Raw genomic sequence first — 12,888 nt, 5'->3', positions numbered from 1 at the left:
CTTTAAATAAGTTATATCAAACCCGTAAGCCACTCTAGTTTTCAGGCCTTTGATTATAGTTATGAAAATACTTCCGTTCTGCCAGGAATAGGGAAAATATTAATGATATGGTTACAGGTTTATGCGTTCAATTTTACTTGACGAAAACAGGGGAATCTTATTTTGCTATCTGCCATCATGCTCTAAAATTTTCCAAATCAAATGAAAAATGCACTGTGAACAGAAAACCTGTCTGCTTTATTATGCTAAAAGTACTTATTCAATACCGTGACATGACAAATGTAGGGGATTTCTTTTTGTATTTCACCGCTAACATCGAAAGTTTTCCACTGAACATTACTGTAAAAAATATTTTGTATTATTTTAAATATTGATCGTGCCCTATCCATTGCGCATTCGAGCGTAGCTTTGTTTACCACTAATGAAAATGTGTGTGAGTCATGGAAGAAATACGGGGAATTTATTTTCATGTCAATTATAGGATGAATGTAATTATGATTTGCGAAACTTAAAAAATTGCAATAAAACATGAAAGGTTTATCTGTTTTTAAAATGTTGAAATGTAAACCAGATATTTGATAAAGACTCAGTTAGATCCGTTTCTTCATATCTATTTCTTTAGCTGTTGAACAGTGTTCAATGAAACATTTTCATTCAGCCTAACGACACAATCTATTTCCGTTTGTAAACGTAAATATATACATGTATATGTTCACCGCGATGTGCGTAAAATATAAACGTCTTTGGACCGTAAACATTCTTTTTACACAACTACTTAAAAAATAAAAATATATAGAATGACTATCGGATTACCGTATATAGCTGTTTAGTGTTTACCCACGGGTGTTATAAAAAAAACTAGATCACAGGATATTTTTGTTATTATTTGTTTTATATAAGACGGATACTTGCTAGGTAAATTTTAAATATCTACTACCATAATTATTGTAATGTTTATCTGTTCGTTTCAAAAACATACATGGCATTGTATAGGCTAATAAAAAAATTCATTGGCATTATATTGATCTACTAGGTTTCTTACGGAATACCGCTAGGGCCATCGTGGTTATGCAAAAATGTAAAAACTAATTGTTTATTACTTATATAAAAAGACAAAACAAATTATAATTATAGATCATATTACAAAAACATGTAAAAAATAATCTTTTGTAATGGAAATTCAAAATGATAATGATGATTATGTAAATTTAAACAGTCTAGCTGTGTAAAAATAAAAAGATTCCGGATATTTAACTGGTCAGTAGGACATATTTTCTTTTCTCGATGACTACATAGATAGTTCATTAATAAATCAAACCGGTCAGCACTTATCACTAAAGAAATGCAGCTAAAATCACTTAAGTAATGCCTATTAAATTCTAATTTTATTGTTGTGCCCCCACTTTAGTGGCGGGCATTTAGATTGACCCTTATCCGTCCTTCCGTCCGTCCGTCCGTCCGTCATCTTTTGTGTCGCACGTAACTCAAAAAGTATTTGACCTATAGTCATTAAACTTAACAGGAATGTTGATCATCATGTGTGTAGTTGTGCACCTGGGTATTTTCGTGTGGATTCTTTTTTAGTATTTTTAGTGTTATTGCCCTTGACTTAGTAAAATTTTTCAATTTTCAACTTGTGTCGCATGTAACTCAAAAAGGATTTGACATAGAGTCATTAAACCTTACGGGAAGGTTGCTCAGCATGTGAAGTTGTGCACCTGGTGTTTCGCTTGTGGATTTATCCAGTATTTGTAGAGTTATTTCCCTTGACTTAGTAACGTTTTTATCTTGTTATTTGTTCCTTGTGTGCTTGTGTTAGAATCAACCAACTTACAGGAATATTGATCAACATCACTAAATTACAGGAATAATGATTCACATCGCTGTGAAGCTATGCACCTGGGACTTTGCATGTCGATTTTTTTCAGTTTTGTTAGAGTTATTGCCCTTGACTTACAGTAGTATAAATTTGCAATTTTCAACTTGTTCATGCATAGCTAAAAAGTATTTCACTTGTAGACCTGAAAGTTTACAAGAATGTTGGTCAGCATGTGCACTTATGCACCTTGGGGTTTGTTTGTGGATTTATTCAGTATTTGTAAAGTTCTTGCCATTTACTTAGTAAAAGATTTTTAGTTTTCAAAAAATATTTGACATAGAGTCATAAGATTGACAGACCAGTGGCGCGGTGGGGGCACTCGTGTCCTATGGACACATTTCTTTCTAGTTTTGTAAGATATAGAATTTGTTCTATAACTAACATTGTTATAAAATAAGGGATTTACGTCAAAACGTAGTTTTTGTCTATTTATCTAACATAAGTGGTCAGCAATTTTCACTTTAAGTTTAACTGGTTAGCATATTTTACTATCTGGTGGACATAGTGAGACAAGGTGTTTCAATGTTGAAGTACACATCTATCTTGCTATATTTCCATTATATTTTTCCGTAAAAGTTTTTTTTCCAAGTTTTATCTAATTGTTTCAATTCTTAACTGTATTGAAAATATTCAGCTAAATTTATGAATTTCAGGACAAGTATCCGAGAACTATTTTATTCCAGACTGTCTAACAATGTCTAAATTTTCATTTTTTATTAGGTATGGATATCATTATCATAATATCAATATTATTATTATCAATATTAAAATTATTATCTTTATTTTCACTATCACGATTATTATTATTACTATTAAATGTTATTATCATTATTATTATTATTTAAATATTATTATTATTATTATTATTATTATTATTATTATTATTATATTTTTATATTATTATTATCACTTTTATTATTATTATATGATGATAAAAACTTGCCGGTTCGCCTCTTGCCAAAATTTATTTTAATAAGTGTATCTCTAACTTTGAAGGGTATAACAAAGGGTATTTGATATCAACCACAAGAAATTTGTACCGAGATATTTTAAGACATGCATAGATTAATTGTTCAGTCTTACAGTATGGTTTTAAATTTTGTGTGCATGTACCATTTGCTTTTAGGACAATAAAAGAAAAATTCTACTTTTTTCTTTTTCCCAAGGTATTTTGTAATTTTTATTCACTTATTTATTTAGTGTTTTTTTGTTGTTTTTTTTAAAATACATTTAATTTTCTTTTATACTACATGTAACCTTTATAGCTTTATACACGTTAAGTAACATTTGATACAATCTTAAGTTTATATGTAAAGTTATATTTTGAAGAGAAAAAATAGAATAAAGCAAGACTGTTGAAATTATTGCCACTGTATATGTCTATCACAAACTGTTCACAGGTAAACAAAGTTATAATTAACGCACAAGCAACACTGAGTTAATCTACACATTAATGGTTGAAATAAAACCTTTTATAGTTTTCCAGATCCTCGGAAGATAGCCTGGAATTCATGGTTGAAATAAAACCTCGGATACTAGTCCGGAACCTCAGGACATAGCCTTGAATTAATGGTTGAAACAAACCTCGGATACTAGTCCGGAACCTCAGGACATAGCCTGAAATTAAAGGTTGAAATAAACCTCGGATACTTGTCTGGAACCTCAGGACATAGCTTTGAACATATGGTTGAAATAAACATCGGATACAAGTCCTGAACCTCAGGACATAGCCTGGAATTAATGGTTGAAATAAAATCTCGGATACTTGTCCAGAACCTCGGAACATAACCAGGAATTAATGGATGAAATAAAACCTCGGATACTTATCCGGAACATCAGGACATAGCCTGGAATTAACAAATGTAATGGCTGGAATAAACCTCGGCTACTAGTCCGGAACCTCAGGACATAGCCTGGAATAAATGGTTAAAATAAAACTAGGATACTAGTCCGTAAACCTCACGTCATAGCTTGGAATTAATGGTTGAAATAAACTTCGGGTACTTATCTGAAAAACTCTTAAAAATAAGCCTGGAAATAACATTGTTAAACAGCCTGGAATAAAATAGATCTCGGATACTTGTCCAAAAATTCATGAATTTTAGTTTGAATTTTTTCAATGCAGTTAAAAATTGAAGCAGTTTATAATTAGACAAACCTCGGATACTAGTCTGGAAAAAACAACTCAAGAATAAGCCTAGAAAATTAAATTGTAAAACAACCTAGTAGAATAAAATAACAAAATTTCCGGAAACTGAATTTTAGCTTAAATTATTTTCATGCAGTTTAGAATTAAAGCAATTTATAATTAAACACATCTCGGGTACTAGTCCGGAAACATCAAGGAATAAGCCTTTTAAACGGCAAAGTATGGGTGCACACCTTGTAAGACACAAGCCGTTTTTTTCTTTTAGCAAGAAGTTTACTATAGAACTTTAATAATTACTGAATTTACTTAAATGAGCCTCCAATCCTGGCCTGAAATCCAAATTTTAGCTTAAAAATACGTTTCTAAGCAGCCTAGAATACAATTAGCCTTGAATATTACAGTTTATACTGCTACGCCTTGCATAGATAAGTCTACAAAGAGTTCTACAGCAAGTGTTTTCGGACTGTAAAATATTTTTTACACTTGTGTGGAAACTCGAATACTAGATTGGTTAATTATTCAAGTCACCGTTAATAAGTAGAAACAGTCTTTCCCAAAAGAAGAAATAATTTGAATAATATTCCAGAATACAAGATACAAGAAGTTTTATTTTAAGTTTAGGTTAACAAATTACGCAAGAATCGTGGTTTTGACAAATCTTTTGACGACAATAAAACATAACTCGGATACTAGTTATAAAAGCCTTGCAAAAGTCACTGCTGTATGTCACACTAAGACGGATTTCACTAAGTCACACTAAGACGGATTTCACTATATCACGCTATGACGGATTTCACTGTCACACTAAGACGTATTTCACTATGACAAATTAGGACAGATTTTACTATGTCACATTAAGACGTATTACACTTTTTCACACTAAGACGTATTTCATTATGTTACAATAAGACGGGATTCACTATGTCACATTTAGACGGATTTCACTATGTCACACTAAAACGGATTTCACTATATCACACTAAAACGGATTTCACTATGTCACGCTAAGACGGATTTCATTATGCCACACTAAGACGGATTTCATGATGCCACACTAAGACGGACTTCACTAAGTCACATTAAGACAGATTTCACTATGTCACACTTAGACGGATTTCACTATGCCACACTTATACGGATTTCACTATGCCACACTAAGACGGATTTCACTATGCCACACTTAGACGGATTTCACTTTGCCACACTAAGACGGATTTCACTTTGTCACATTAAGACGGATTTCACTTTGCCACACTAAGATGGATTTCACTATGCCACACTAAGACGGATTTCACTATGCCACACTAAGACGGATTTCACTATGTCACACTTAAACGGATTTCACTATGCTACACTAAGACGGATTTCACTATGCCAAACTAAGACGGATTTCACTTTGCCACACTAAGAAGGAATTCACTATGCCACACTTAGACGGATTTCACTAAGTCACACTAAGATGGATTTCACTATGTCACATTTAAACGAATCTCACTATGCCACACTAAGACGAATTTCACTATGCCACACTTAGACGGATTTCACTATGTCACATTAAGACGGATTTCACTATATCACGCTATGACGGATTTCACTGTCACACTAAGACGTATTTCACTATGTCAAATAAGAACAGATTTTACTATGTCACATTAAGACGTTATTACACTTTTTCACACTAAGACGTATTTCATTATGTTACAATAAGACGGGATTCACTATGTCACATTTAGACGGATTTCACTATGTCACACTAAAACGGATTTCACTATATCACACTAAAACGGATTTCACTATGTCACGCTAAGACGGATTTCATTATGCCACACACTAAGACGGATTTCACGATGCCACACTAAGACGGACTTCACTAAGTCACATTAAGACAGATTTCACTATGTCACACTTAGACGGATTTCACTATGCCACACTTATACGGATTTCACTATGCCACACTAAGACGGATTTCACTATGCCACACTTAGACGGATTTCACTTTGCCACACTAAGACGGATTTCACTTTGTCACATTAAGACGGATTTCACTATGCCACACTAAGATGGATTTCACTATGCCACACTAAGACGGATTTCACTATGCCACACTAAGACGGATTTCACTTTGCCACACTAAGAAGGAATTCACTATGCCACACTTAGACGGATTTCACTTAGTCACACTAAGATGGATTTCACTATGTCACACTTAAACGGATCTCGCTATGCCACACTAAGACGAATTTCACTATGCCACACTTAGACGGATTTCACTATGTCACATTAAGATGAATTTCACTATGCCAGACTAAGAAGGAATTCACTATGCCACACTTAGACGGATTTCACTATGTCACACTAAGACGGATTTCACTATGCCACATTAAGACGTATTTCACTATGTCACATTAAGACTGATTTCACTATGTCACATTCAGACGTATTTCACTATGTCACATTAGGACTGATTTCACTATGTTACATTAAAGTCGCACTTTGACTGATGTCACTGTGTCTCACTATTACTGATATTTCTTAACTAGTCGATACTATAAAAATTTATTATAGTTCCAATTGATATTGCTTTTGATAGAATTTTAAACTTTAAGGTTCTATATTATTTACAAATTTAGTCTTTCTTTTCAGTAGATAACCGATTGTGACACATGTTAACTGCTTCCCAATGGTTATCCAAATCAAGTCACACTAAGACGGATTTCTCTATATCACGCTATGACGGATTTCACTGTCACACTAAGACGTATTTCACTATGACAAATTAGGACAGATTTTACTATGTCACATTAAGACGTATTACACTTTTTCACACTAAGACGTATTTCATTATGTTACAATAAGACGGGATTCACTATGTCACATTTAGACGGATTTCACTATGTCACACTAAAACGGATTTCACTATATCACACTAAAACGGATTTCACTATGTCACGCTAAGACGGATTTCATTATGCCACACTAAGACGGATTTCACGATGCCACACTAAGACGGACTTCACTAAGTCACATTAAGACAGATTTCACTATGTCACACTAAGACGGATTTCACTATATCACACTAAGACGGATTTCACTATGTCACGCTAAGACGGATTTCACTATGCCACACTAAGACGGATTTCACTTTGCCATACTAAGACGGATTTCACTTTGTCACATTTAAGACGGATTTCACTTTGCCACACTAAGATGGATTTCACTATGCCACACTAAGACGGATTTCACTATGCCACACTTAGACGGATTTCACTAAGTCACACTAAGATGGATTTCACTATGTCACACTTAAACGGATCTCGCTATGCCACACTAAGACGAATTTCACTATGCCACACTTAGACGGATTTCACTATGTCACATTAAGACGGATTTCACTATGCCAGACTAAGAAGGAATTCACTATGCCACACTTAGACGGATCTCACTATGCCACACTAAGACGAATTTCACTATGCCACATTAAGACGTATTTCACTATTTCACATTAAGACTGATTTCACTATGCCACATTAAGACGTATTTCACTATGTCACATTAGGACTGATTTCACTATGTTACATTAAAGTCGCACTTTGACTGATGTCACTGTGTCTCACTATTACTGATATTTCTTAACTAGTCGATACTTAAAAAATTTATTATTGATAGAATTATAAACTTTAATGTACTGTATTATTTACACATTTAGTCGCTCATTTCAGTAGATAAACGTTCGTGATACATGTTAACTGCTTCCCAATGTTCATCCAAATCATCTACAAGATATTATTCACATGGCTGGTGGCAAGATGTTCTGGTGGACTTTTAGACCCATCCCTCTTCAAACATGTACTTGACGATGTTGCAAACAACGGCCTTGGTGTTAGCCAAATACAAGTAAGTAATATCAGATAGTTAAGTGTTAAGTTAAAAGTGTTTCGCTCACAATAGCTTTGTAAACATTTTTTACAAATGGTTCAATGTGAGCTATTGTATAATCACTAACAATGCGGCGTCCGTCCGTTTGTTCACAGTTTTAATTAAAAAGCATATCCAATGCAAACTACTGATGCAATATGTATATATAATGAAACATTTGAAATTCTTCTAAAAAGATGGGCTTTGTTTGAGTTTGGTATTGTCACAGAAATGGTCATTGTATGACGTCCAAGATTTCTGAAGTAAGTTTAATTAGGTAAAAACATGGAAGTTATGGTATTGGGTCATTCATGTATATGCAGAAGTCAATGAAAATCATCCTTATCAACGACTTTTAGGTGACTGACTGCAATGGGTTTTTTAAGTGATTTACAGTGGTTTGATTGCAATTTGTTGTTTTCTTTTTAAAATTTTTTATAAAGGAAAACCTTTGAAAAATCTTCTTTGAAACTGTTTTTTTTTCTTATAATTTTACTAATTTAAAGAAAAAAACAACATTGTTAAATTTATTGGTCTGATTTTGATATCATTAGATAGAAATGATTCATAGTTGATGGACTACCAAAACGGACTTTTTTTGCTAGTATTTACAGAGAAATGTTTGAAAATCTTCCTGTAAACCCAGGTGAGCGATTAAGGACCATGATAACATTCTTTTTGTTTTCTCTTTTATTATATTTTGCTCACGAGAAAGTGAAAATTATTCAGAATGCCATGCCCCCTTTTCCGCTTCCGTAAAACGATAATTCTTTGTCTTTTTAAGAACATAGTTTGATGACCATATAGTGATTTTTTGAAAATAATTTTAGCGAATAACAAGTCAAAAATTTTATAAAGCGTAATCTTGACTTGAAAGACAAAGTGATTCATTTCTTCCTTTTATGCTCCCCGAAAAATTTCGGGGAGCATATAGTCGGCGCCTTGTCCGTCTATCCGTCCTTCCGTCTGTCCGTCCGTTGTCTTATATATTATAGGTGAATAGATCTCAATGGGTAGATGTGCAGTGCATAAGAACAATAACTCTTTTTGTCCTAATTTTGGAGTTATTGCCCTTTGTTAATTTTAACACTTAGAACTTTGTCCGGAACATAACTCTAAAACTATAAGAGATATCAAGATGAAATATTGTAGGTAGATATATCTCATTGAGTAAAGGTGCAGTGCAAAAGAACCATAACTCTGTTAAGCCTCATTTTTGAATTATCTCCCTTTTTGAAAAATCTTGTCCAGGACATATCTGTAAAATTATTAGAGACATCAACATGAAACTTTGTAGGTAGATATATCTCAATGGGTAGATGTGCAGTGCTCAAGAATCATAACTCTGCCTTGCCTAATTCTGGAGTTATTGCCCTTTGTTTAGTTTTACTTTTTGAAGTTGTCCGGGACATAACTCGGAAATCATAAGAGATATCATCAAGAAACTTTGTAGGTTGATAGATCACATTGATTAGAAGTGCAGTGCAAAGACCAGTAACTCTGCCTTGCCTAATTTTGGAATTATTGCACTTTGAACTTTTTCCAGGGACATAACTCTGAAACTACAAGAGGTGTAATTTCCTGTGTCCAAAACCTGTTCGGAGAGCATCACCCGGCTCAAACCGGGCTCTTGTTTAATCGAGTCGCTGGTGGAAATTTACGTAGAAAACGGACTTTTATATACGACCAGATGACCATAAAACATATCTTAAGTGCCATATACCCTCTATTGAAATTATATTTCGTTATATTAATTTTATGTATTTATAAATGTGCAACAGCCAGAGATATAAAGAAAATAAGGAATCACGATTGTCCAATGAAAAAAAATACTTTAAATTTATAAATTTATTTAGATTTCAAAAGCACAGTTCATGATATGATAGTTTTATGAAATTACTATCAATATACGTCGTCACTCCGTACATATTATGTGCATAATATTGTTTTCTATTTAAGATATTTCTTCTCTTTTTTTATTACAGGACCATTTCAACTCTCTCACATACACGGACACCACTGTGGATGGGTCGAGCCTAGCAACGGAGGTAAATTATGCTTAGAATTACTTTACTTTAGAGTGCAGAATAACTTTGCTTTAGAGTGCAGAATAACTTTGCTTTAGAGAGCAGAATTACTTTGCTTTAGAGCGCAGAATTACATTAGAGTGCAGAATTACTTTAGAGTGCATAATTACTTTACTTTAGAGTGCAGAATTACTTTACTTTGGAGTGCAGAATTACTTTAGGGTGCAGAATTACTTTACTTTAGAGTGCAGAATTACTGCACTTTAGAGTGCAGAAATTAATAGAAGTATAAATTGATTTACTTGACATGTACAGATGTGAAAATATCTTGCATATTGACATATCTTTTTGTCCTTAATAATTTAACGAAAGATAGTAAAATTGTACCGCCAGGGACTTCGGACTCTTTCAGGTGAGGAAGCTAGCTGGATGCTTAAAGAAAGTCGGTTGTTCTACTCAGGTGATCGTTCTTGCTTGAACTGATGTTCTGTGCGTTATAAGTTGCTTTTAACGATTATTGGCATGATATATGAATTCATCAATAGCTCGGGTTATTATGCAAACAACCGTTTATATAATTATGATTATATAACCTGCCAAAACTCTTTATAACTATATTAGTGTATTTACATAATTATAAAGAATAAAGATAGGAGATATTAGGTCGTATTATGTTTTTATCGAGAGGTTTTATTTGGTTTCAGATATCATCCTCATTGAGCAGTAAATTTAATGGTCCAATCCAAGCATTGAATAATCTGAAAACGGCTATAGAAGACGAGATTGGAAATTTCCGAACGTCTACGAGCATTGTCGAGTGTTGCCAAGCAAGAGGGACGACTTACAACAGTCGTTTTCGAAGCACGGTACTCACTTTTGAATCTGATTTCTAGAACTAACCAGTACTAATGTCATATAAGGAAACCCGAGTAGGGTTCGAACCCACGAACCCTGGGCTGAAAGACAGACGCCTTAACCACCTGCCTTCATTGTTGAAAATGCTTCTCAGTTAACCTGGATTATCATTAAAAACTTAAGTCCCGTAATATCGTGCTTGGCGCCTAACAGTTGAGGGTATCACGGATTTATATTAATCTGTAAGGGTATCAACGAACTTGTTTTTTTTTCTTTGCCCGTCTTTGAAGATAGATTGCGCATGTTAAGGTAGAATTCATACGGATTAAACTATATTTTATTGAGATTGCATGTAAAATCTCAAAACTTTGACTTCTAAATTTGTCTAGTTGCATGCCTGGACTACCTATTTGGCTTCTTTATATCTCAACGTACATGCACTTGAATTTAATGCTTAATAGTACACCCAAACGGCCCGAATACATCTATTAATCAATGTCTATTTAAATTTGTTTCGTAATTTTCTATGTCTAATAAAATAAACGGAACATAAGTTTAAGATCAATACATTTAAATCGTTCAAAAAGTAAAAGAATCTATTGTCAGTTCTTTTTTATGCAATAGGTAAACATGAATGAGGCATGCATAACTAAATCCGAAAACTCGCCTAGTTCTATCCGGTATCCAAACAACCGGATCGTGGAGGTAATGAAGAAGAATTACCAAGAAAATCCGGAATTAAAGTGGCAGTATTTAGGCACTGAGGATGGAATACTCCTGAATTACCCATCATTTAAATTTTCAACTTGTAGAGACTACGATCCTAGATTTAGGTAATTCTTTCACGAAATGGCGGCATATATATTCGTTATTAGCTATATTTTTTGTTGAAAAGATAAGGAGAGGTATTGTATTAACTAGGCAGGCGCCAGCGTCACACTTTGGTTATTTATTTATTAGCTCATCTGAGCTAGCTCAGGGTGAGCTTTTAGGATCGTTGAATGTCCGTCATCCGTCGTCTGTCGTCCGTCGCCCGTCCACACTTGTTCGTTAACACTTTGTCAGGATGCTTATCTAGTTGATAGCTTGGATAAGTTCGAACATGGGTCATCTCGGATGAAAAAGTATGTTACAGAAGCTAAAAATAGAAAAACCTTGTTAAAACTCTAGCGGTCACATTTTTTCGCCTCATTCATCATCAAACTTGGTCAGGATGCTCGCCTATAGGTGTCTAGGTGATAGCACGGATGAGTTCGGAAATAGGTCATCTAGGATCATAAACTAAGTCACAGGCGCTAAAAATAGAAAACCTTGTTAAAACAATCTAGCGGTCACATTTTTGCTTCAATCATCATCAAACTTGGTCAGACTGCTTGTCTAGATAAAAGTCCGAATGAGTTCGAACATGTGTCATCTCGGATGAAAAACTAGGTCACCGGAGCTAAAAATACAAAAACATTGTTAACACTCTTATGGTTGAATTTTTGCCTCAATCATCATCAAAGTTGGTCACGATGCTTGTCTAGGTGATAGCTCGGATGAGTATGAACATAGGTCATCTCGGATGAAAAATAGGTCAAAGGAGCTAAAAATAAAAAATCTTGTTAACACTTCAGTGGCTACTGTTTTGATCCAAATATCCTGTAAATTGTCTGAAAGTTTGTTTTGATGATTTCTAGGTCAGGTTTGAATATGGATCACATGGGGTCAAAAACTAGGTCACACTGCCCAAATATGGAAAACCCTTGTTAACATTCTAGTGGTCACAATTTTGATTCAATTATCACCAAACTTGGTCACGATGCTTGTCTAGGTGATAGCTCGGATGAGTTCGAACATGGGTCATCTCGGATGAAAAATAGGTCAAAGGAGCTAAAAATAAAAAATCTTGTTAACACTCCAGTGGCTACTGTTTTGATCCAAATATCCTGTAAATTGGTCTGAAAGTTTGTTTTAATAATTTCTAGGTCAAGTTCGAACATGGGTCATCTCGGATAAAAAAACTAGGTCACACCGCCCAAATATGGAAAAACCTTGTTAACATTCTAGTGGTCACATTTTGA

At 34.0% G+C, this 12,888-nt stretch overlaps 1 protein-coding gene across 3 annotated transcripts; it reads left to right on the top strand.

The window, feature by feature from the left end:
- Positions 1 to 586: 586 nt before the first annotated feature.
- LOC132750180 (VWFA and cache domain-containing protein 1-like) lies at positions 587 to 11,695 on the top strand. Of its 3 annotated transcripts, none has more exons than XM_060740123.1 (6): positions 587 to 915; positions 6,675 to 6,711; positions 7,788 to 7,922; positions 9,929 to 9,991; positions 10,675 to 10,836; positions 11,450 to 11,695. In XM_060740123.1, exons 2-6 carry the CDS (start codon positions 6,709 to 6,711, stop codon positions 11,660 to 11,662), a joined length of 576 nt encoding a protein of 191 aa, XP_060596106.1. In that variant the 5' UTR covers positions 587 to 915; positions 6,675 to 6,708; the 3' UTR covers positions 11,663 to 11,695. The 3 variants fall into 3 exon arrangements, with proteins under 3 accessions (XP_060596106.1, XP_060596105.1, XP_060596107.1); XM_060740122.1 differs by having other exon boundaries at positions 588 to 915; positions 6,672 to 6,711; XM_060740124.1 differs by having other exon boundaries at positions 590 to 690; positions 6,672 to 6,711.
- Positions 11,696 to 12,888: the final 1,193 nt, after the last annotated feature.

Source organism: Ruditapes philippinarum, unplaced genomic scaffold (assembly GCF_026571515.1).
Source record: "Ruditapes philippinarum isolate M1 unplaced genomic scaffold, ASM2657151v2 ctg4859_1_1_1_1, whole genome shotgun sequence".
Lineage (NCBI taxonomy): Eukaryota > Metazoa > Mollusca > Bivalvia > Venerida > Veneridae > Ruditapes > Ruditapes philippinarum.
The sequence above is the reverse complement of the archived record's forward strand: the minus strand, read 5'-3'. Positions and strand labels throughout refer to the sequence as shown.

Bases quoted from the DNA above. Each gene is read 5' to 3' on its own strand.
- LOC132750180 (XM_060740123.1), top strand. The intron at 7,923-9,928 runs GTAAGTAATATC...TTTTTATTACAG, and splicing joins TTGGTGTTAGCCAAATACAA to GACCATTTCAACTCTCTCAC. The intron at 10,837-11,449 runs GTACTCACTTTT...TTTATGCAATAG, and splicing joins ACAGTCGTTTTCGAAGCACG to GTAAACATGAATGAGGCATG.